The following is a 26,374-nucleotide window of genomic DNA, read 5'->3' as shown; positions in this document are numbered from 1 at the left end:
GGATCACTAACTCCACCTTGTACAAAACTGCATTGGTCAGAAAGGGCGGTCAAGTTCAGACAGGCTCCACAATTCCTTATGTATTTTTCAAAGTGCTTTTGTTGCATGTTTCATTTTCTGCTATACATGGCAATAAATATTTGTTCCTTTGGTCTGTACAAAAAGTCTGTGAGGAAGGTAAGACAGATGTTATCTAAATGGACAAACAATAAACACAGAGAACTATCTTGTTCTGAGTCCCCCAGACAATAGCAAGAGAGCCTGAGAAACTCAGGTCTTTCAATTCATAGTCCCAATCTATACCATATTGCCACCTTTCAAGTTGTCACTTAAATACATTAAGTACCAAGAATCAATATTCAGGAGTCCTACAATGGACCTGCATGCCATAGCTTTCTAAAGAGAATGTGAAAGGTCCCACCAACTCATATATAGAAAGCTATTTATTTCCTATAGAAAACACCAAAAGAAAAAAAAAAAAGAAAGAAAGAAAGAAAAGAAAACAAACAAACAAAAGGTGGTCTTCCCCGAGAAGGCAGGCAGTTATGAAAAGGTAGGACCCTCTAGTTGCTGGAGTGGAGACAGTAACATTCAGTTAACAATGGAATATTTAAAAAAAATAGTTTTCTTTTCAAATTGTAACCTGTGGTAAAACATAGAAAAATGTACTAAACAAGCTTGGTATAAAACAGAGTAAAATTTTCAAATAAGCCCAGGGAGAAAGCACAATGCTGGAAAGGATGGGGTACGTGGGAAGAGGAGAAAAGATTTCATACAAAACTACCTATTACAATACAGAAAAAAGTATAAAACGTTCCTATTTTGGAACTTAAGTACAAAATGACACTGGCATTGGATCATTTCACTATTTAGCCTGAGGACCACTCAGAGGGTGGGGGAGATGCTAGAAAGAACAAAAGGAATAGGAGTTTTAAAATCTCAAGTTGCTCAGTCCAAATTCCACCTGTTTTCCAGTTGAAAATCTCATCTCCCTCTGTAACCTCTTCCCCCTAAGCCAAAGATCATCCAGGCCTTGAAATATTCTGTTAGGAAGTCCACAAACACCCTACACAGAGGGGTTGGGATCTGTGCGTGCTAGAGCTAAATTTGGAAAATGGAAATAAATCTGCAGGCTAAAATGGTGAACACATTCAGCCTTTTAAAAAAAAAGCATATCCCTGTGAAATATATATATATATATATATATATATATATTAAATTCTCTGTGGTTAGAAGCATATTTAAACTAACCAGCCACAGACCAAACTAGACCTGCATTCATACAATGCTGGAATTTTCTGCTAAAGACTGAGGTCCTTCTTCATCTTGGTCAGAAGTAGGCGGCAGTCAAAGTGGTGCTTGTTGCTCCACTAAACCGCTCCCTGGGTGGGTCTTCCCCATATTATGTCTTGTAAGCACATGCAAACTCCTGCTTTTAAGGAAAGGACTGCCTGGGACCTTGGGGTCCACCCATGGCTCGTGTGTTGTGCCTCAACATGGGAGGAAGCTACAAGATGATAAAACAGCCTTGTACAGAACAGACAGATTTCACAAAGGGGCATATAAATAGGAAAAGTCCTGAAGGAGGGACTTATGCATGTGCCCCAAAGTCCAGTTTACAGTCACATTCCTGACAACATGTCTTGGAAATCCTGTGTGCATGTATGTGTGTGCGTGTATATGCTGGTGGTTGTCATCCCTAACTTTTTGCCCATGCCCTTTCCTACCTCTTAGTAAGGCCTAACAACAAGAGTTGATATGAAACCAAGAGTCTTTCCAAGCTTCTCTCAGTCCCCTAAGGACTGAGTGAGGCTGGAGCCCTTTGAAAACAAGATGGCAGAACTGAAGAAGTGAAAAGCAGTCTTTCTCTTCAGCTTAGGGATGTCCCCTCACCCCTTTCACAGCACCAAAGTTTCTTTGCAAAAATAGTATCTGAGATACAAAAGGAAAGGCAGATGTGCTTGTGAATGCATCTCGCCAGGGCCTGGTCCAGGATCAAGGGCTTTACAAGAACAGAGGATTGGGAGCAGCTGTTTCCAAGGTCTCTGGCTGTAGACAACAAAGAGCTGGTCCCCACAAGGTCAATGTCTGCTAATGGAGACAGTCTTCACAAGAGCTTTCGGTGGAGGATCTCCCAGACCATCCGCTTCCGGAAGTACGGCATGTGTTGCTGCAGGGACACAGAGATAACCTTAATTTTCATTTCTTTTATCCAGACCCAATACTCTCTTCCTTCTCGAAGTTTTCAACTAAAATAGTCTCAGTTGCATTTCTGGTTTTTCAAAGTGCTCATTCTTGATTACATGTGCTTTTTTTCTTTGTACTGCTTTTTCTATTGCTATCTTTACTGCTATTTTCCATTATTGTAGCCTTAGAAGTTTTACTGGGTATTGCCAGGAGTCCCCAGATGTTTCTAAGAATTTTAGAATGGTGTCCATCAAGTCCTCTTTTTGAACTTTGAAGAGGATATGACATGTGAGGCCTGAAAATCAAAAGCTCACTTTTTAGAGGAAGAGTTATGGGAACTGCAAGCTCCACCCAATGGCTATGGAGGAAAAATTTGGTAAAGTTATTAATTTAGACAGAAGTCAAGAGTTAAGTAGAGGACATAGAATAAACCATAATCTCTAGGCTCAATCCACTTTGGTCTCTGAAGGACCACACGGAGAGAACAAACTAAGAGAAGACGGATCCGCTGCATCAAGTGGGGCAGGGGAGGGGGGCAGCATAACAAATTGCACCAGGAGATCAAAGTGTGGCCTGTTCCAAAACCTGACTGCTAACCAAATAAAGGGAAACTGAAGAAAACTTGCTCTGATTCCAGGTCTCTGTTTCTTATAGGATTTGAGGTAGGCGGGGAGGATGGGTAGAGAATGTTCTACTACTGATCAGGATTCCTTGACTACACTATGTGATATATGGTAACCTAGGATGCGGCCTAGAACGACCCTTCTTTTTGTGACGTGACATGGGCAGGAAGCACCAGTGTTAGGAGCCATAGGCTGACGTGGAGGGCCCGAAGCAGAGCAAGCGGAGAGAAAAACATCTACCAGGCAGCCGGGAGGCCAGGTGCTCACAGAGCTCGCTCCTGAAGGCTCAGCTCACCTGTGTGAAGTTGATTGGTCTGTCTTTGGTAATACAGTCAGCATATTTGCAGGCAAACATGCCACAGTCACTCCCATTCATCTGCTGTGGAATTTCCTGAAAGACCAAAAACAACAAAAAGGTGACATCTTTCCAAGCTTTCTTTCTTTTTATTAGATTATAAATAAGAACCAAAGGATATAAATTTTACAGGTTTCCCTGAATCTTAAAGAGATGACCCTGGTACCCCACTCAGAACAGAGGTTCACAGAAAAAAATATAGCATCTCAGTTGGCCTGTGGACTTCGTATAAACCACACAGGAGACTATCGTAGACTTCCATGGCACCTAAGGATGTAAAAACTGGTCCCTCTCACAAGAGCTAAACAATCAGCAAACATTTCCTACAGGAGTGAAAAGCTTAGCAAAATAGCTGGGTATTTAGAAAACCTAGTTCTACATAAGAAACACATTACCAGTTTTCCCACAGAGAGCTTACTCCACCTTCCCCAAGGAAGCAAACGACCAAGCTGAAGTCAGGCTGGACACTAAAGAAGGTCCCTGGGAATCAAGCAGTAAAATTCTTTCCTTCCCAAATGTCCTCATATCAGGATTTCCATCTCATCAAGATGAAATGTACCTGGCTTTTCTTGCTGAAGAGCTGCCAGCCATTGGTGTCAAACTCTTTCCTTTTCTTGTCAAGGCTTTCTTGCTTTAGGTATTGCCTAAAGGTATTGGGAGAGAATGCGATGAACTGTGGGGAACACTGATGACAGCTGCCACCATAAGAACACGGCTGATAGTCCTTAGGAAGAGTTTTCACCTGCACTTCTGAGGGAAACAGTATACAATGCTGGGCCGGGACTCTCTGGACTGCAGCCACTACAACTCACGCCCCACTGTCAACTCACAAGAAACATGACCTCTGCCTCTGATACCCAAGACCCTTCTACTTATGGTTCCTCCTGAGGAACGAGTTTTGATTCCTTTCCTTGGTTTATATGTGGTACTTTCAAACTCAGTCTAATGGAAGAAGAATGTTTCTCCAGCAATATTGAAGTGTTTACTATTTTTAGTCTTGATTCATTCTCCTGTGTGAAAATTCAATCCAAACCAACAATTTGTTGAGTGTATACCTCAAATAGAGCACTCTTCTTAAGCGCAAACTGCTCACCATTCTGGAACCTGCCTCCTCCTGCCACCAGAGTGGTACAGTGAGGAATAGGCGTTTTGGAAAGAGAAACAGATAGGGTATAAAGAGATCTGCATTCTGGTTCCCAGTTGAGCCACTAATTAGAAGGACCTGAGCAAATTAAAGTCACTTCTGTGGGTCTTGGTTTCTTCATCTGAAAAAATTAGGACGTTGGATTAGAAGATTTCTAAGCAGTTTCTATATCTGAATGTATATATCCACTCTATGTTTTAGTGCACTGGGACAGTAACTGTCCCCAATAGGGCATATTTTTGTATTATTATTAAACTTTACTTACTTAGATGTAAAATATCCATTCTTACTTAATATGAAGATTTCCTTTATTAATCACTCCATTGAAGATATCAAAGAACTGAGTTCAATAGCTGGAAAAACACAATATATACCCAGTACCAAACTCTTCTGTCATCAACTCCCTACTTACAAGAGGATCCTGCAGGCTTCATTGTTTATCCCACCCATAGAGTCGTAATAGGTAATATTCTTCTTTCTAAAGTCCACAACCTGGAAATAAAAAATCTGTGTTTATAAAGTGAAGAAAACTGGATTCTCAGCTTTTCCCTTCCCTGGAACTTGGAGGCTTTTGCTAGATTTCCTGTGAAATCATGACAAGTCTGATTGATACTCTGCGTTACACCATGCATAATCTGCAGTGGAAAGAAGAACAGGGGGATTATTGACATAGAACTATGATGGGGGCCGATTGACTGGTGGCCCCATTAATTGCCCTGAAACCTTTTTCAAGTAATCAGGTTCTCCATCTGCAACGTGGGCAGCAGGGAAGACACAACGTACTCTTCAGAGAACGTAAGCTGAGTTAGATCATTTCCACACAGTTTCAGAATGGTGGTAAAAGATTCTGGGTGTTGTTTCTTTACCTGGAGAATTTCCTTCTGGCTTCATGCTTTTCAAATATAATTAAAAATAGACTGAAATAACTTTTACACTTTTATTAATACATTCAGTTAACGTATCCATGTTTTCAGCATCAAAAAAATATTAAATTACCAAGTATGCAAGGCAAGTCATGATTAGGCAGAAAATAATAGTCACAGAATCTGAGTTGGCATCATCAAGAAGTCACCTTTTCCCTCCATGCACTGCCATGAGGCTGCTTAAACTTATAACTCTCTCTTAAATATTTCCAGGAAAGGAAATTCCACTACTTTCTTCAAAGTCTAAGTATCTCACTCTTAACAGGAAGTTCATTGATCTACCCAATTTTTAGCCAACTAAACATTACTCTTTCTCTTAATCATCCAGTGAAAAAATGTAGAACTACTCACTACTCTCTGTGTATTCTATAATTATATAGATTTCTTTTCAATTTTATCAAAAATAAAAGAGGTACTCACAGCAAGACACCAGTGCACTCCCAGGTGAATGGGCACCAAAAGAATGTCAACAGAAAATATATCAACTTTCTTTGTCCAACGTTTCACTGCCTGATAACCAGCCGTTTTTAACTTAGTGAAAAAAAAGGTATTAAATGCATGCACACTTGGCAATCCCTTCTCTTTACTTCGCTCCATCAGCATATTCATGTAGAAATTGATGATCTGTGGGAAGAAATTGTATGTATTAAAACAGCTACTAAGGCCTTCAAAAGAGTTGTGTTGTATGAAGGAAAAGCAAGTGCTATATTGCACAGTATATGTTGTTTCCTAATCAATTCAGTTAAGATTTCAACTCCCAACAGTCTCATGTTCCTATAGCAAATTCTGACTAGAAAGGAAGAAGGCTGAGGTGGATATAAACAGTGAAAACAGAAAAAGCTGACTATGTACATATATCATATATGGGTTGGGGATACATATGGGCAGATGCTGGCCAGACTTGTAGAAGACTGAGGATTAACTCAAAAAACTGGAGAATGAAGAAAAGGGGTACTAGAAGGTGAGACTTAGAGAAAAGAAAAGGAAGAAAGAAAGCAGTTTAATAAGGCATATTTGCAGTTACTTGAGCTATTGGGACTGTATGAGCAATTTAAATAAATCCTGAGCCTGTCAGTTAAGAGTCTAGTGTTAATAATGCTAAGATCAACAATTCAATCCATTTAAGTAGGTCACTTGGTTTTGCACAAAGATAGAAAACTGCTCCATGGCTGAAGACTGCCTTTTCAGCCTAATAACCATCTTGTAGAGGCAAACTGTTTTGGTCTCAAGGAGAACTGAGTGACAGGATAAACCATCAATTGCACTGGGAAATACCCTAAACTGACAGCAGCTCAGCAATGTCATCTTTATAGAGGCAGACATGGATGTAGTATAAAAACCTACATTACCACAACTAGAAGGACCCACAACTAAGAATACACAACTATGTACTGGGGGGCTTTGGGGAGAAAAAGGAAAAAAATACAATCTTTAAAAAAAAAAAAAAACCTACATTACACGAGACCTGGAAGTAAAGTCACAAACATGAAGAGTGAAGTTCTCCCCTAGAACCTATATGGTTAGCTTTCCCATTTTTGTTGACTCCATTTATGCCTTCAGTATCAAGTACAAGTGAAAGAAACTAAAATGCTGGATATGGGAGTGATGTGATTCTTCCTGTTAATAAAACAACACATTCTCTAATAGTGACTACGTCCTCTATGGTTCCTTTAGGTCCAAGACTCCTTGGTACTAAAGCTTGAAAGTTACTGTGCCGGAAGTTACCGCATACTTACTTTACGTGGCCAGCTGAGGCCAGGCCAATGTCTGTCAACTGCAAGGAATGAATGGGCTAACAGATCCACAGCTTGGAAATATGACTAAGAAAACAGGCACATTTTTCAGAATGCTTTTTGGGGAATGGGAAAACGCCCCCGTCCTTTGACAAATATTTACACACTAGGATGCCAGAGCAGTGAGCTACTGCCCAACAGTAGGCAACTACATATTGGGTCGGCAGCAGGAAACTCTGCCAAGAACACACCGGAGCATGGTCTAGACTAGAGAAAGGGCCTATAGACGAGGATGCCTAGGCAGCTGCAGGGAAACCACACTGGCCATGAGGCAGAGCTCTGGGAGGGTACGGGTGAGGAAGGCTAGGATTGAAGAAAGACACAGTTCTGCCTGTACCTCTGAAGACTCAGCAACAGGCCCAGCAGGCCCAGAGGACTCAGGTTGTGGCCCACTCTCTGCTTAGTGTGATGCCCAATAGATAACTAGAGATTAGTTATTTTAAATAATGATAATGAATCAGACACAATTAGGATCATTGCTTTCTCAAATCTTGAATTTCAATCTAACCCTGTCCTCGAGGATAAAGGTGCTAAAAGATGCTTCTAGGTTTCTGAAGGCAGCAGCCAGAAATGCAGGAGGATCTGCCCAGCAAGCACAGATTTCTAGGCTATAAACTGTATTCTCTAATGAGAGAGAATCAGCAAGAAGTGATAGATTCCTCTGGTATTCTACCCATCCCACAATGTTAGCCCTATCACAAGGCTACACTCTTCAATCCAAGGCGTGAAGTGAATAGGCAGATGACCTGCCAGTCACTGTAAGCCAAACCTTCCATGGGGCAAATTATATATTATAAGAGGCAGTAAGGACTCAAGGGGGAGGTGAAAGGAATCAGGAGGAGAAATAAGGAGAGCTAAGCACATGAAAGCCATGGAGATCGATCTCTCCCAGGTGCCCATCAGAGGACTATCACCTTTAGGATCATTACCCTGAGTGTCAAGCTACACACGTCTATCCTATTTTTCAGGAGGAAAGAGTACCAGAATCCAGTGAAGTTTAGTGGGACTTACACGGTCTGAGTTTGTTTTCTTTTTTTATTTTATTCTTATTTTGTTGAGAGTAGACTATAAAGCTAAAGAAACCCAGCTGAACAGGAACAGAGAGCTAGCAATCAGGATACCACACTGTCTGTTTCCTTTGAGAATCCCTCTTCCACTGCTTTAGCTCTGTCTCCAACCAAAGTTTTTCCACTGAGAGGGAAAGGGACTCCTCCGAAGTCAGCTTGCTAACTAGCTCGAAGGAGTGATCTGGGTTCTTTTTCATTTCCCTGTATCCTACTAGGAGGGAGCTTGGTGGCCTCAATGTTCCCTCCCATTAGGTGAGGATGTGTAATCTGACATCTGAGGCAGAATTTAGAGACAAGTTTCTCTCCTCAATTTTTCAGCTATTACTGTGTCCAAATGAGGAAAACTGCCATAGTTTAGGCAAGACACAAACATACCAAAAAAACAAGCTAAGAGTTAGAAAACAAAAAGAATCCCACACATCACCTTATGGAGGAGGGCTGAAGATGAAGGAAAAAGAAATGAGAGAAGGGATCACAGTGCTTAAGATGAAAGAGAAGCAGTGATGGTCACAGCACTTGGCTGTATTTTGTGAAGACAAGGGTGCCTCCCCTCCCATGGTGAGAGCCTTTCTGCACACAAGACTCTCTTAGCTCCAGAAGATCTTGAATTCCCTTTGAAATAGGGGGCTAAGAGTAGTAAACCAGGCCTGTGCCTACTGTCTGCCTTGCCAATATACCAGCATTGGAGGACGACCGCCAGTGTTGGTCCACTGGTCACTCTTTTTGGGGCCCATGCTTGCCTCTGCTTGCTGTGGCTCCTGATGCCTAAGGAGCTGCCTTCTTGCTGCCTTCACAGCCTTAGCCATGGGCGCCTGCTTGTCTATGCAGTCCTGTTGGGGATGGGATGGTTGTTTAGAGTCTTGTTCCTTTGTGATTTTATTTGAAGAGCTGCCAGGCTGAAGCTAAAAAAACTTTTCTTTAAAAGAAAAGCCTACAATGCTTTCAAACAAATGACTCAATCCTTTTCCTGTATGTTACCACAATGACATATATGACCATTGCTATTTGTATCTTCCTTTTCATCCAGTAAACCAGCCAAACTACTGTTTTCTCATGCATTTAGAAATAAAATATTTCACTAACAGTAAAGTCTTGACTTTTAACCCTTCCCAATTTGACATTCTGAACCCTTCTAATTGGCTTAGGAAAAAAATGTTCTAAATGTCCTGGGCATGGGGCCAGCCCAGTGGCGTGGTGGTTAAGTCCGTGCACTCTGCTTTGGTGGCTTGAGGCTCGCCGGTTTGGATCCCATGCACGGACGTACACATTGCTCACTAAGCCATGCTGTGGTGGCATTCCACATACAAAACAGAGGAAGACTGGCACAGATGTCAGCTCAGCGACAATCTTCCTCAAGCAAAAAGAGGAAGACTGGCGACAGATGTTAGCTCAGGGCCAATCTTCCTCACCAAAAAAATTTTTAAGAAGTCCTGGGCATGACAGTGCTCCTGAGCAGAAACCAAGACAACTTTTAAGGGAAAAGAAGCCATTTTTCCCTTTACCTCTTTAGATTTTCACCTTGACCTTCCCATTCTGATTTTTAAATTAAATCTCTCCTTGTTAATCACAAAGCCCCAAAGACTAACAAAGCAGCAGCACTTGAATGCTACTGAGTGAGAAGGTCATTCACTCCTAAGATCTAACCTAATAATATTATAGAAACCAAGAAGGCAGACTTCAGGTAAGCTCTGTGTACTGCATCCCTCGTGGTGAACATGGACCCAGGGTTTTTTCTCACATGCAAATTCAAGTAACAAGCTATTAGAATTACTGTAGAGAAAGACAGGCAGGCAATACCTATTTTTTTGGAGTTATGACAACTGTAATTACTACTCTCCCTGTGACCCTCCCTGCATAAATCCCTGGTTTATCAAAAGGACTAGTTCTATTAGGAAACACTTTAAAGAGGTAAACTAGAACGATGTGGAATTTACCAATGAGTCATGTTAGAAACACTAAAATTTCTATTCTGATCATTTTATTCCACATGTAAGAGTGTATGGCATATGGCAGATCCAGCATATTCACTTAACTAATTTATCTCATTTTTTCAAGTTTTATTCTTCTTATGTAATCAGTTTTTACTCCCTAAGGAAAACCTACTCCGTGTGCTAGGTTTGTCAAGTTGGACATGTTTTGTAAGCTGTTCCCTCTTTACTGAGCATCACTTAGAATGAACTGCTCCTTGGAAACAATTAGAAAACTATGAGCACAACCAATTCCCCATTTCCATTAAAGATTTGTCTTCTGAAAGAGAATGCTAGACAAAGAGTTATGTGCTCTGATTCCAGATCCTGATTCTGCACTAAAAATCAGGTGACCTTGGTATATCCCTTATAAAGCCTTCTCACTTTGCCACTATGAATAAGAAAGAATACTTTCTCTATAAACAAGGCTACTGTGATGCTAAATAGCTGAAAGACATCCCTTTCCTTTCAGAGATGAAACTTACAACACAGGTAATCAGTCAGCCTGTTAGCTGTGTCTTCAGTGTAGTTACAGTCTGCTTTATAGGTTCTACCCTAATTCTTCCTGCACTTCTTCACTCCCCATATTTGCTATGAGTCTATTCCTTATGGCCTTTCCCTAGCCAGTAAAGTTGGAAAGATACTACTCTAGCAGTCCAATGCTTTTCCATTTTGGGTACAAATGGATTTGTGAAACGCAAGCAGAAAAAAGACATGTTTGCTTGCTATTTTTCCAATTCTTCCATGTAATTAGTTGTAAGGGATGACAAGGAGGATAGGGTCCTGGAGGGAAAATAAAGAGAGGAAATGCCACATTATCCTATTTTTCCAGGTGGGATAGGGCATATCGTGCTGTGTAGAGGAGGAAGTATGTTTTGCCCACAGACATTTGGGTATGTGGGATCCATTTATCTGTTCCAGTCTTCTATATCCTTAATGAATTCCTGTCTACTTTAGTGATTATAGATTTGTCTATTTCTCCTTTCAGTTCTCTCAAGTTTTGCCTCACGTATTTCAAGGTTCTGTTATTAGGTGCGTACAAATCTAGGCTGTTAAATACTCTTGATGATCTTACCCCTTTATCATTATGAAATGTCTCTCTTTATTACTGGTAATATTCTTTGCTCTGAAATCTCCTTGGTGTGATGTTAGTATAGTTACTTCATCTTTCTTTTGACTAGTGTGTGCATGGTATGTTTTCTCCATCCTATTACTTTTAACCTATTTGTTTCTTTACATTTAAAATGGGCTTCTTGTAGATGGCTTTTTCACCCAATCTGACAATCCTTGCCTTTTAACTGAATGTTTAATCTCTACTGTATAATATGGTAGCCACTAGCCAAATGTGACTACTGAGCACTTGAAATACGGCTAATCCAAACTGTGCTGTAAATGTAAATGTGCTCTAAGTGTAAAATGCATAGCACATTTTAAAGAGTAAGTAAAATATCTCATTAATAATATTTTCATATTTATTACATGCCCAAATGATGTATTTTGGACATACTGGGTTAAATAAATTTTTAAAATTAATTTTACTTGTTTCTTTTTACATTTTTTAATGTGATGACTAGAAAATTTTAAGTTACATATGTGGCTAACATATTTCTATAGGACAGTGCTGGCTTAGATTACTTACACTTAATATGATTAATGATATAGTTGGGCTTAAATCTAGTATCTTGCTCTTTTTTTGTATTTATCTCATTTGTTCTTGGTATGTTTTTTCTTCTTTTTCTGCCTTCCTTTGGATTGAGTATTTTTTTATTCCATTTTATCTCCCTTATTTGCTTATTCACTATACCTCTTTGTGTTTTGTCTTTTAGTGGTTGCTCTAGGATTTACAATATTAAGTCTTTAACTTATTGCAGTCTATCTCCATATAACATCATACTACTTCAGGTATCATGTAAGAATCTTACACTATGTACTTCCATTTGTCTCCCCCTTTATATTATGATTGTCATAAATTTTACTTTTACACATTATAAACCCCACAGTACGCTGTTTTATTTCTGCTTTAAATAGCCAATTGTCTTCCAGAGATATTAAAAAATGAGAGCATTTCCATTGCTTTGTGTAGACTGAAATTTCTACCTCACATTTTTCTTCTGCCTGAAGAACATCCTTTAATATTTCTTACAGTACAGGTCTGCTGGTGATGAATTCTCTCAGCATTTGTTTGTCTAAAAAGTATAGCCTTACTTTTTGAAAGATATATTTGCTGGGCATAGAATCTAGGTTGACAAGGGTTTTTTTCCATCAGTACTTTAAAGATGTAGCTACACTGTCTTCTGACCTACATGGTTTCTGACAGAGCTATTCTTATCTTTATTCCTCTGTATATAATGTGTCTCTTTTCCTCTGGTTGCTTTTATTATTTTTCCTTTTTATCACTGGCTTTCAGCAATTCGATTATTATGCATTTTAGTGTGGTATGTCTTCTACTTGGGGTATGCTAAATTTCTTGAATCTGTCAGTGTAAGTTTTCAAACTTGGAAATCTTCCACCATTGTTCAAACATGTTTTTCTGACCCAACTTACACCGCACCTTTCCTTCTGGGACCCCAAATTACATGCTTAGGTAGCTTGATATTGTCCCACAGCTCACTGAAGCGCTAGTCATCTTTCTTCAGCCTTTATTCTGTTTCATTGTGGTGGTGTCTGTTGCTCTATCTTCAAGTTTACTATTTTTTCTTCTGTGGTGTCTAATCTACTGTTAATCCCATCCAATGTATTTTTTTTTTTATTTCAGATACTATATTTTGCATCTCTAGAAGTTCAAAGCCCCAGTATATAGTTGTATATCCTAGTTGTAAGTCGTTCTAGTTCTTCTATGTGAGATACCGCCATAGCACGGCTTGATGAGCTGTGTGTGTAGGTCTGTGCCCAGGATCAGAACTGGTGAACCCCAGGCCACCAAAGCTGAGCGTGCAAACTTAACCACTTAGCCATGGAGCTGGACCCATGGGTCTTTTTTTATATCTTCCATTTCTCTCCTCATAATGTCCATTTTCCTCCCCCTTCCGAACATATGTTTACAATACCTGTTTTAATATCCTTGTCTGCTAATTCTATCATTTTTGTCATTTCTGGGTATTTCTAGTGATTGGTGTTTTTCCCTTATAATTCCTTTCACATTGCATACCTGGTAATGTTTGACTGGATGCTGGACATTGTGCATTTCACACTGTTGGGTTTTGTTGTTATTAGAATTTGTTGTATTCCTTTAAATATTGTTGGGTTTCATTCTGTGACATAGTTGCGTTACTTAGATCAGTTTCAAGCTTTCAAGCCTAGTTTTTAAGCTTTGTTACCATGGGTCCAGAGCAGACTTATTCTAGGCCAGTTTGGTCCCACCTGTGAGGCAATACCCTTTGAGGACTCTAATCAATGGCCTGTGACTTTTCCACTCTAACTGGTTGGAACATGAATTATTCTTGGCAACCTGTCTTAGCTCTGAGGTTTGTTCTGATTCCTTCTTTCTGGTGGTTCTTTCCCCAGCCTCTGGTAGTTTCTTCCTATACATGCACAAATTAGTATTCAGGCAAAGATTTGACACGGGCTCCTCTGCACACCTCTGGAGCTTTCTCTTTGTGCAGCACCTTCCCCTCCAGTATTTTACCTTACAAATCTTAGCCACTTTGGCCTCCCCAAACTCTGAACTCTGTCTTCTCCACTCAGCAAGACTGTGAGGCCCTGCTAGGTTCTACTAGCTCTGTGTCCTCAACGCATCATCCTAGCAAGCTGGGGGAATCATAGGCTCACCCCTTTCATTTCTCTTCTCTTAGGGATTACTGCCCTGTACTGCTGTTATCCAATGTCTGAAAATTGTTGTTTCATGTTTTGTCTAGTTTTCTAGTTAGGCTGAAAGGGTATATCTGATCTGTTTTACTCTATTATGACCAGAAGCAGAAGTCAGATTCATTTACTTGTATGTCTAAATAATTTCCATGTATTTTTAAATGTATCAGATGTCTTACAAAACAACTTTAAAGCCCTCTAAGAGGCAGAACTATAAAGGCCATAAAGAGAAACATAAACACCAAAGCAGTCCTCTCCTTAGGATCATTAACCTAGAATCTGACAGTTGGATTCCAGAAATCATCCAATTCAATCTCCAGGAATTAAAAAGTAATTTCTAATACTGACATCCGTTTAAAAATATTTCCTTTTGGGGGCTGGCCCCGTGGCCGAGTGGTTAAGTTCGCACGCTCCGCTGCAGGTGGCCCAGTGTTTCGTTAGTTCAAATCCTGGGCGCGGACATGGCACTGCTCATCAGACCACGCTGAGGCAGCGTCCCACATGCCACAACTAGAAGAACCCACAACGAAGAATACACAACTATGTACTGGGGGGCTTTGGGGAGAAAAAGGAAAAAATAAAATCTTTAAAAAAAAAAAAATTTCCTTTTGTTTTTTGATTGTGGCTTTCAATCTACTTTTGCAACTAATTGCTCTTCTGTTTAACCCTATCTTCCTTCCCTTTATTCAATACTTCTATTAATAATTAATCACCAGATCCAGTAGAGAAATCCAGATTTATAATGTCCCTGATGTTATCAGTCTTCCAGCCTCCTTTTGTATATATGGCAGCCAGTTCCCACATTCCATTTCAAGAAATTTCATTTTCTTATATTGAGGTAAAATGTCAATCCTGTCAATCATTAGTCCTTTGAAGTTAGAAAGAATTTAACTATTGACCTATATATAAATCCATTCATGAAGACATGTTCTGAAAGCCTACTGTATGAACAGGCATTGTGGCCTATTCTCCTTTTAGGAAAGAGATCAGAGAAAGGGTAGCCTAATAATTGTCTGTGCATATCTCAAATACAGGACTTCTGTATTTTATTTTCCTTATAGACTAAATCTGATCCTTTTTACTTTCAGGACCTTATATTCCTTGTCTATAAAATGGTAAGAATAATGTGCCAGTAACCTTATTTGGATAAAATTTTAATGTGGCCTATAAAACTGATGGGAGACATAAAAAGAAGAGAAATGGTTATTACTGAAAATATCTATTTGAGAGAAGAATAAGATTGAAGAGAGAACAAATTACTTGCCAAAGAAGATCGGGAGTTCACAATTGAGAAACAGAGTTAAGCATTTTTAAAATGTATGAATACTTAAGAAATTAATTCCCCATCAGAATGTTAGCTTCTCAAGGGCAATAACTTTGAAAGCCTGAGAAGTATAGTACTTTGAAAGGGTGCTTTTTAAAATAGTTCTCATCATCATCATCATGGACATGTGAACTGGCAGCTGCCTTCAAAGTTAACATTATCCTGAAATAGGAAGACAAGCACTCCCTATAAAAGTTATGGGTAGATGTGGTAGAGATAAAGTAGACAAGGAATCTTTCCTTCCCCTCAGCTCTTCTAAATAATGTAATTTCCATGAACTTTGCTTGCTAAAAATCCAGTCTCTGATGGGCCCAGGGAATGGAAAATATGTCCTGATGAATGCCGCCTCTGTAAGGGATCTCACTGAGGTAAATGCCATAGAAAATAGCAAGAACTCAGCTCATATCCTACTCATTGCTGCCCCCTAGAAGGTTTTGCATAATTTACAACAAATGGGCTATAATCTCTTTAGAATAATTGTGATCCCTTCCCATTTAGCAGTGGCAGCCAAAAAATGGAAAGAGACCACAGATTAATGTCTCCAAATCAAAAACACTTAATTGGTGGATACTTTTGATTGTCCTTGATTTTCATTTTGCCTTTTGATTTGGTGAGCTGTTTTTTTTTCTGTTATTTGATCCAATGTTCTTATATCACTATTCTGAGCTGAAAGAAGCAAGGGTGGTTTCCCTAAAGCAAGAAAGTGTCAAACCATGTCTTTCTTACTATTCTTAGTCAAAGATACTATTCAGGGAGTGATGAACTTCTGAAGTTTATATATTATAAACTCACCAGTGACAAAGAGAATGGGGCTAGTCCAGTTGGCCCCCAAGAAAAATTAACATGCTGGGCATGACATGACTCTCAAATTCTATACATCTAATCCTAAAACAGAATCCAACTTAAGATTATGAGGTAGTATGACATAATAGATAAGACTCAAAGCTTGGATCTGAATCCTGGGCTCTGCCACTTACCAGCCATGTAATCTTGCAAATTTCTTAAATCTTTCTATGCCTTTTTTCTTCATCTATAAAATGGAGATCATAAAACTATAGTATCTACCTCCAAGGGTTGTGGTGACTATTACAGGAGTAGAACACATAAAGCATTTAGAATAGTGCCTAACATGAGGTAAAGGCTCTCTAGGTATTAGCCAACATTATAATTTGGAAGGTCCTAAGGGTACAATATCAAGACATAGTATCTAGAATATCTAGTGCTTATTACACTAAGAACCTAAAAATCCTCCATAGCTGTGAAGCTTGAGTACACCCAAAATCAGGCAGGGGTGCTCCTAGTGGGCCTAAGAAAGAAGGCAGGTACTTAGGGAAAAAACCCAATCCAGTTCTCTTCTTTTGCTGTGAAAATATCCTTTCTGAAATAAAAGAGGCTCCTTCATATTTAGGAATAGGACATAGCGGTTTAAAGATTATAGTGTACTTAATCTACTTAAAATAATTAGAACTCAGGAGCTGAGGCCCACAACTTTTTTTTAACCCAATACATCAAATATTTAACAAAGTTTTTCAATGTTGGTTTAAAAATATCACGTATAAGTGTAGGCTATTTTAGAAAGCTTATCACTCATAATAATCTAAGTGACCTAGAACAAGTAGAGATAGAAGGGGAAGTAGAAAAGGAAATCCCAAAGTATTCCTTCATTGTGCAACATGGTCAACTATGAAATATTTGCTTAGAAGATGTGAACTACAGGGCAGTGCCTTAGAGAGTGAGAATACCAACGAGTGAGAGTCCTTTCCCTCAGTGTCCAAATCTTCCATACATAAAAAGATAAATCAGCAGTTCTCAGACCTCATAGTATATAAAAACCACCTGAGATGTTTAAAATGCACATCCCCACCACACTGCCTCATACTTATTCAGGAGAATGGAAAGGCCTGTGAGAGCTGATTCTGACGTAGATCATCTGAGGACCACACTTTGAGAAACAGTGAGATAATGCCTTGATTTAGTTTCCACTTAATATTCACTTACTATTTCAATATAAAAACGGGTGTGAGATTACCTCATCATTGAGCCAGTTCAAATGGTTTAGAGTTTGAATATCTTTGCGTGTGATAGTCAAGCGGAATGCTTCACTCAGAACTTCATCCTGGTTGCCATTACGAAATACATTCTTTATTTCTTTCTCCATTTCCTAAGAAACCAAGAGTTGTCAGAGATCAAGCATAGATGGCTTCAGATGCACTAGGTTTCTCACCAGGCTCCATACAATCCCCCAGACTATATTTATCACTAACCCACTGTTTACTTCTAACATTTTGGTTTCTATTCCTTCCATCCCATCTTGTCTTCCCTTCTCTTTTTCAGCACATTTCACATCCTTGTTTTATATTATTCCTAAAGTCTGAAATAAGCTTCTGCTTTCAAATTTTCTAAGTGCATGAGATGACCTAATTATATTTTATATCTTTGGTCCAAACAATTTCCTAAGAAATAGAACCTTTCCAAAAATAACAGATTATTTAAAAATGTACATAGACTGGGGCTGGCCCCGTGGCCCAGTGGTTAAGTTCGCGTGCACCGCTGCAGGCGGCCCAGTGTTTCGTTGGTTCGAATCCTGGGCGCGGACATGGCACTGCTCATCAAACCACGCTGAGGCAGCGTCCCACGTGCCACAACTAGAAGGACCCACAATGAAGAATATACAACTATGTACCGGAGGGCTTTGGGGAGAAAAAGGAAAAAAATAAAATCTTAAAAAAAAAAAAATGTACATAGACGACTTTTATATATTTTCCAAATTTTTAAACTGAATTTTTATTAAAAAAATAGTAAGCCTCAGCCTACTATTTGACGTCAAACTACTAAGTGTGTACATTAATTAAAAATGCACATGAAACAAAACATAAATCTACTAAATTCGCTGAAGTCGTTAAAAGCCACCCATAATTCTTTCCTCAATTTTGAACAATCCTTTAAAAATAAAACTGAGATTGGTGTATAGTACAATTGAAAGCAGGAGTATTCAATACATCTTAAATGCCAGGTGTTCTGTTACCTTTATGTTTGAAATTCATCCAAAGCATTCTTTCTAAACACAACACTGCTAGCATAGGAATTCATAATACGTAATTTACCTCCGTGATTTCAGGAAATTCATCTTCACTATCAGTTAATTTATGACCTTTTTTTCCCGTTTCTTGGGTGATTGTGACAGGAATCTCCTTTTCAAGAGGTACGCGAAGATGCAGTTCTACTGAATCATGCACTGAATGCTCCTGTTCCTGCAATCTCTGAAAGACAGAACTTTAGAATAAGGGCGATGAAGAAATTTGTCTCTGTACCCTGTAGCACTAGATGGAGAGACCAAGAACATATAGCACTTATCATACCATGCTACGCTACCATATAATCTTGTGATTACAAAAGCTCTGATCCCAAATCCAGGTAACCTTTCAAATTAGTTTCAACTTGGATGTGCTATTTATAATCTTATCCAAAGTTTTTTACCTGGTTTTGAAGCTGTAATGCCAATGCTTTCTGCTCTTCAATCTGGCGCAATCTTTCCCGTGCTCGAGAATCATAAACACTAGTTCTAGGAAATGAAAAGGAATGTCACACAAAAGCAGACCACTCTCTTAGCACCAAGCACACTGTTGATGCATAATGAGCATTAAATATAAAACACTTACAAAGAAAGTCTAAAATTCTTACACTAATTTATCACTACACTTATATTTTAAGACAGAGTGAAACCACATGGTATTATTGAAACTATCCTATTTTTACTGAAATGATTAAAATGATTAGTTTGTTGCTAAGTGTGAACAGATGACTTCTGTGGATATGTGCAAATGTGTAGTCTTTTTTTTAATATGCTTTTAAGATTATAGAGAACGTAAAGCTTCATTCTGGAAATCCAAAAGTGAGATTGAATTCCAAAGGAGAAAATAATGCAAGATATCACTGATATCATTTTAATTCAAACATTGCATTTGTGTTCCAAAAGATGAAATATGGGTTTATTTTTTCTTTAAAAAAAATCAACAAGACCAGGGGGCGTTTGGATATCTCAGAGGGAGTTCTTGCAATTGGAGACTAAAAGCTTTCAGTGATTTTGCAAACTCCAGAAATATGAATTATTCAATAAATTAGTTTTATTGATGTGAAAATAAGGGCGTTTATTTTTCTTTCTATATAATAACTTACTGTGAAAATTTTTCCAATTTAGCTCCAATAATTGTTATACATTTAATAAACCTGAGCATGGAAATGCCCCAACTCCAGCAAAATTTTAAAAATCCAACAACTTAAAAGTTGTTTTATAAATAGGGAATTTTTATTGACTAAATAGGGTGATTGGCTAATTGATTTCTTCTAGGAAGTGATGGAGAAGGAAAAATGATATAAAAAATAAAAACTTACAATTCTTTGATCCACAGCTCTGCCTGGAAAAAAGTAGGACTATGGACGGGAAAAGAAAAATGTGTCAAATGAGCAGGAGGCTTATAAGAAAATTCAAATATTTTCACCAAGAAAACCAATTATTTAAATAGTTTAAATAGTTTATAAGAATGCTTTACAAGAATGGAATTAATAAAAGGACCTAAATTACATAAAATAATTGTAACTGGGAACTAAAGGAAAACAAATATGAGTCATTTGCACACATATAAGTTAAAAAGATGATCCAAAGTCCAACAGAGAAATTAAGTTTAGCTTAGCTTCTTACTTGCACAAGAGACCAACATGATGTGATAAAGTACATCATTTGTTAAGATATGAAGCTAGAGCATTACTCTCCCCAAATGGTTCAGAATGACAGATTTATTAATGATTTAGTCAAGTTTTATGGCTTCTTGGGCTTCTTGGCAGTCTACTTGAATCAAAACATATTCAACCGAATCACAGTAGATACTGAAAATCTGCACCCACAGAATAGTTCACATCAAATGGCTAGAGTCGAAGAACAAAAGTGGAGAATAAGCAATACAATTCCATTAAAAAGATGAGAGACCAATTCTATTCCCTCACAGAAACAAATGGAAGAGTGAACACTCTTCCAAATACTTTCAGATATGTAGAACAGTAAACAGAGCATCAAATTGGAAGTTAAGAGACCTGGATCTCCTGGAGCTGTCCCTGATCAGCTTTGTGACTTTGAGCAAGTCTCTTCATTTCCTGGGTTTTAGTTTTTAGATTTACAAAATATGAAGAATAGAATCTCTTTTAGGGTCTGGCCCAGCAGCACAGCAGATAAGTTCGCACGTTCCGCTTTGGCGGCCTGGGGTTCACCGGTTCAGATCCTGGGTGCGGATCTATGCACCGCTTGTCAAGCCATGCTGTGGTAGGCATCCCACATACAAAGTAGAGGAAGATGGGCACAAATGTTAGCTCAGGGCCAGTCTTCCTCAGCAAAAAGAGGAGGACTGGCAGCAGACGTTAGCTCAGGGCTAATCTTCCTCAAAAAAAAGAAAGAATAGAGTCCTTTTTAGTTCTTAAATCTCTACCATCTGTCCTAGTAAAGGCTCAGAGGGTATCTCTTGCTCCTCAGCTTAACTTTTGAGAATTAGTATTCCCAATCAAACTTAGGCTGGGGTTTGGCAATGAAAATGCTGTTCTATTGCCTTCCCACTGTCACTGAGGTTAATAAGGGGAGAACACAGGAGGAGGTGGCCTATTCCCTTGGTACAGTGAATAACTGATGTAACAACCAAGATAGAAAGTCACAGAGATCAGTGGGAGCACTGCGAGGAGCTACTTAGTACGTGATACTAAAAGCAAATGAACATGAGATTATTGCACAATATAAAGAAGTGACAAGAATTATATAGAATTTCATGATATTGGATCATGCTATTCAAATTCGTCTGCTTTCCTTATTAAAATATAAACTTGATAAGGATAGGAATTTTTGTCTTTCATATTTACTAGTGTACCCTCTGAACCAAGAATAGTGCCTGGCATATAGCAGGCACTCAGTCTTTATTGAAGAAATAAATAATGTACAGGACAGCATTTCTCTTCAATGGATCGAGGGATCTGATGGCTTACGAAAGCAAAATGTGGGGGAAAAAGCAAAATCTCTTTGTTTTTCACAGTGATTATTCATTATTTCTCATATAATTGAGGCATACAGTAATACTAATAACCACAACTCTTTACTGAGCACCTACTTAGTGTTCCATGTGTAAAACTCTGCTCTAGGGGTTTTACATATTAGTTAAGCCTCAAGATAATCCTATTAATTAAACCTCAATATAATGAGGAATTATTACTCATACTGTACAGAAAAGGAAATTGAGTTTCATAAGGATAATTTTTCTTGGAAGAGCCACGATTAGAAACTATGTCTGTCCAATTCTAAAAACTGTGTTCTTTCTACCATTCTAAAGTGCCTTTTAATAAACCAAAGCATTGAATCAAAATGGAGATGATGAGTACTTGGGCTACTCAAGGGAGTATTTTGGGTTTTCTAGGAAATTCATTTATTTAACAAAGGTTTATTTACTAAGTACCCATCATGTGCCAGGCACTACAATCGGCACCAGGTGATAGTAACAAACGAGGTACAGGAATGGAAGTACTAGAGGGAAAGACTAATGCTATCTGGAGAAGTCAGAGAAATATCCGAGAAAAAATAATACCTGAGTCAGATTTTGGAAAGCAAAATAAGAGTTTAACAAGTGGGCACGGAGAGAAAGTGAACTCCAGGCCAAAGAATCAGAACGTACAATGGCACAGAGGCATGAAATGGCGTGGCACATTCTGGGAAATAACAGCAGATCTATTCATTGCTGGAACTGAGAGGCAGTGGTAGGAGATTAAGAATAAAGAGCCAATCAACGAAGCCTTGGGAACAGCATTATTCAATCAGTCTTACCCAATAGACCATTTCCCTTTTCATCTTAGTTTTCGGTCATCACCAGGAGAAATCCTCCATAGGAAATGCTAGTAAAGAATGATTAAAGAACTGAAAGCACTCTTTACATGAGATTAACTTTTTCCCAAGAAAAAATGCCTACTTTTGTGCACTACATGTGCAACATCTTTATAAGTGCTTTATCTGTAAGTTAACCTTCACATAATTCAACAATAAGGCATTAATACTGGCATTTTATTGATAAGGCAACTGAGGTTCAGAAGAGTAACTTGTTCAAAGTTACATGAAGCCTGGAAAAGGCAAGATCAGAATCCAGGTCTGACTGGAAAAAAAAGGTATAAAGAATAAAGAATCCAAACTATAAAATCTCCTTGAGAAAATATAACAGAGAATTTTTTTAAAGATCTAAAGTTTAGAACATATAGGGGAGTTGCAAAGAAGTAAAGGAATTGAGATGAGAAAGAACATTTTATTATCCTTAATCTTCTCAATGGAAAACTGATACTACTATCATTCGAGCAAGTGAATTGCTAAGGCTCTATCTGGCAAAGACATAGCAATCTAAACAGCAACCTACTGGATTACAGAGAAAGAAGTACTTAGTACCTCCCAGAGGGATCAGGTTTCATACACATCACATTTGAATTGAGATTTAAAAGAAAAGAAAGAGACTACTGCCAGACAGACAAGTTGAGGTGGGGGGGACATACCAGGCAGAAGGGACATGGAATGTGAAGGTAAGAAAGTACATATCATATTACAGTTCAGCATATAATAAACACATGAAAGAGTCTCATATTTCCACATGGGTCCTTCTATCACCTCCATCATGAATGTCCTCGAATGTCACCTTATCAGAGACTTGCCATGACCATACTAGATAAATAGCACCCCACAACCCCAGTCTATGTATTACCCTGCTTTATTTTTCTTCACAGCACTTATCACCACTAGGCCTATATGTTTGTTTGTTCACTTTTTGCGCCACCCCTCCCCCTCGCCCCCCCGCAACACACACACCCTGTACACCTAATAAGCTCCCTGAGAGCAGGGACTTCATTTTGTTCACTGCTGTTATCCCTGATGTCCGTACTAGTACCTGGCACATAGAAGGCTACGGATAAATACTTACTTACTAAAGGAAAGAACGTGTGATAGGAAGTGAGGCTTGGGAGGAAGTGCTTTGTACCATACTAAGGAGATTGGGTTTGACTCTATGTCTGATAAGCCACCCTGGAGGGAGTTTAACGATCAGACATGCATTTTAGAATGATCACTCTGGTTGCAGAATGGAAGACGGACTAAAGAAGAAGGCAAATAAGGGATTAGAGAACACGGTGGAAGATGAAATGAAGAACAAAATGAAGGCCAGAAGAAGGAAGACTAATCAGACAGTCATTGAAATCATTCAAATAACACGTGAGAGAAGTCTGAATTGAGGCAGCTTTACTTTTATATTATGTAACTCTTAGTGAAGAAGCTGTGATCAAAGAGGGAAAACAATATGTTAAGAATGTCCTTTTTTCACAGTTTACCTGGGAGCTGGAGTCTGGGAATCTTTCACTTTGAGTAAAATCACAGAGTCTGATCCTGAACAAAGAAACACAAGAGCATATCATTATTAATAAAATTCCACAGAGTTATACATTCTAGATGTCTGGAGTTTAAGTTCTCATACTTTGTTACATTCCATTTCCATAAAAATAACATAGCATAAGAATAAAGGTACAATGGAAGAGAAAGAGAAGCAGGTCTATCTTCACTGAGCCAGAAATAGGACTCAGTGAAGAGCATGCCCCACAAGTGAAGCAGTCACTCTAAACTGCAAGTCTATCTGCCCGTCAACAACTACTCCTAGGCTGCACTTTCTCCCTGTGCTTCCTTTTCCTCTTTCTGGGGAACAAGAACATGACATTATTTCTCAAGTCTTTAGTCCTTGAACTACGGTGAAATTGGATAAGGTGAAAGAGGAAAGGGGAACCGGAGAGGAAGGAGAGGGAAGGCAGAAAGAGAGAGAAACAGCAATAGGAGAAGTAGCAGAGTCTAAAAAGTACAAATTAAATCGGATCATTTATTTTCTATGTTGATAAAGGCAGGAATCTCATTTAGAATATTTATTAAATGGTACAAGGAAAGTAATCGAACAGTTCAATGTAGTATGTTTGTTCCAGGTGAGTTGTATCTAAGCATCTGCCATACAGTGTATGTTTCTGAGGTGAAAGGCATTTTCTTATAACAGTTCTCAGTAAATCACCTCACAAAATTTAATACAAGTTTTTATGAATATGTGTAGCTATATAATGATGCCACTAACAATTTTAATCCCCAAATGAGAATTTTAAGAAAGTGAGGACTAGAGTAAAAAAATAAATAAATAGATAAATAAAACAATCTGAGGAAGGAGGCTCAGAAATTGATCACAAGATCCCTAATGTCTAACCACTTAACCTAAAACTTAAGTTACATAATACATACATACCATAAATACACACATAACACATACCTAAAGAAGGGGAAAACTAAGCAAAGAAAATTATCATAGCAAAACCTTAATTAACTGGAATGCTAAGAGACTGAATATTTTGGTTGGCTGAAAGTTGGGTAGAAAACTCTCTGTTTCCAAAACTTGCTGATGATCATTCTAAAATGCATAAACCTATACAGGTTTTGTAAATATTACCTAGTTAAGAACTTTTACTTCAATACTTAATTGATGTTCCAAAACTCCTAGAACTTCAGAGTACTTAATTTTCATTATAAAGTATTAAAAACAGAGAAAGTACTCAAGAAATTGGGCTGAGTGTACTCTGACTCTAGACTCTGCCAGGAAGTTAATATTTTAAATAAAATATTATGTGAAGTCATTTGCATCTCCATGTAAGAAAAAGGTAAGTTACTTGTAGGTTTAGTTTACGTGTGGCATGGCTAACCGAATTATATGTATTTAAGGTATCTTATATGTTAATGAGCCAGCCCTGGTGGTCTAGTGGTTAAGATTCGGGGCTCTCATCGCCACGGCCCGAGTTCATTTCCAGTCAGGGAACCACATCACCGATCTGTTGGTTGTCATATGGTGGCAGCTGCGTGCTGAAGTGATGCTGAAAGGTACGCCACCAGTATTTCAAATATCAGCAGGGTTACCCAGGGTTGACAGGTTTCAGTCTGATATATCGGCAGAAGGTAAGAGGATGGTGCAAAAAGCGTGGGCAGGGTTCTGCTCTGTTCTACACAGGGTTGCTAGGAGTTCAAATTGACTCAACAGCACCAACAACAACAATTATATGTTACATGTATATTACAACCTTGCCTATAATTCATATAGCTCCCATAAACAGTTAACTGGCAATTAGGATTGAAAATATAGGTATACACTTATCATTTTTTACCTTCAGATTGTGTATTTGAAGCCGGTAAGTTATCTGGCTGATGTGGAAGAGAGTGGTGATGTTGGGGTTGATGGAGAGAATCAGAATCTTTGGATCCGAATGCAACAACATCTGGGGTATAAGACGATAAGGAACACACACTGTGGGACAGTTGTTCCTGGGTCGTTAAAATGCTGGCAGATCCAGATGATGAAGTATCAGAGCCAATGATCTGAGCTGCACAAGAGTTTCCATTTTTAAACAGTGGGTCTTTCAAAGTATTCTTACCGGAACTAAGACATCGAGACCTAGCAAGAGAAGAATATAGTTTCAATACCAAATAATAAAATGTTTAATTAAATTCATTTGAAATATGTTTCTGTGACTCACAGATGTAAAGGAAAATGTGTGGTGGGTTTGGCTACAGAAAACTGTTTCCCTGTGACCATCTGTAGCAGCTGTCTGTAAATCTCTCTTTCTTCTTCTTGTACTGTCTATAAAAGAAAAAAGAATCTTAAACACATCCAACAAGGCAAGTGTTTCTCAAAGTAACATCTAGCCTCCCAGAAGCTCTGCCAAAGCTCAAGCAGAGTCCTCAAGATAATTAAGATTTATGGTTCATTAAGGATATTCTGGAAAATTATAAAGTGTATATAAGAGGAGTTGAAGGAAGTAAATACCAGAAAGCATATTTTTGAAAATTATGGGGCACATATGTAAATAATAGTGCAGAGAAGCTATAGGATATGAAACCAGAAGGTTAGTAGGTAATCACTGTTGAGTCAACTGACAGAGTCCCAGAAATAAAACATTTGAGGACCTCTAAATTAGGATTCCAACTAACCTCTTGGTTCCTGATATCTGTTAGAACAATCACAAGGAAGTAACCAGAACAGTCAAGATCAGAGTGGGATACCTTGCTAACAGTTTTCTTTTCTATCTAATTTTTAAGAGTGTAAGTATTTTCCAGAG

The 26,374-nt window shown here is 38.5% G+C and overlaps 1 protein-coding gene across 3 annotated transcripts in view; it reads right to left on the bottom strand.

Moving 5' to 3' along the window:
- Window positions 1-425: 425 nt before the first annotated feature.
- The window catches only part of SENP1 (SUMO specific peptidase 1), a 49,966-nt gene continuing 24,017 nt past the window's right edge, over window positions 426-26,374 (bottom strand). For all 3 annotated transcript variants that reach the window (XM_046639208.1, XM_046639198.1, XM_046639217.1), the window contains 12 exons: window positions 25,793-25,896; window positions 25,424-25,710; window positions 23,573-23,627; window positions 19,580-19,618; window positions 18,665-18,749; window positions 18,292-18,447; window positions 17,217-17,348; window positions 5,653-5,856; window positions 4,722-4,801; window positions 3,725-3,809; window positions 3,106-3,201; window positions 426-2,170 (listed from right to left, as the gene is read on the bottom strand). In XM_046639208.1, coding sequence (XP_046495164.1) covers window positions 2,108-2,170; window positions 3,106-3,201; window positions 3,725-3,809; window positions 4,722-4,801; window positions 5,653-5,856; window positions 17,217-17,348; window positions 18,292-18,447; window positions 18,665-18,749; window positions 19,580-19,618; window positions 23,573-23,627; window positions 25,424-25,710; window positions 25,793-25,896 — 1,386 coding nt within the window. In that variant the 3' untranslated portion in view covers window positions 426-2,107. The remainder of the gene's footprint in view (window positions 2,171-3,105; window positions 3,202-3,724; window positions 3,810-4,721; window positions 4,802-5,652; window positions 5,857-17,216; window positions 17,349-18,291; window positions 18,448-18,664; window positions 18,750-19,579; window positions 19,619-23,572; window positions 23,628-25,423; window positions 25,711-25,792; window positions 25,897-26,374) is intronic.

The sequence above is a fragment of the Equus quagga genome, chromosome 1 (genome assembly GCF_021613505.1).
Source record: "Equus quagga isolate Etosha38 chromosome 1, UCLA_HA_Equagga_1.0, whole genome shotgun sequence".
NCBI lineage: Eukaryota > Metazoa > Chordata > Mammalia > Perissodactyla > Equidae > Equus > Equus quagga.
This window is presented reverse-complemented; position numbering and strand designations above follow the sequence as displayed.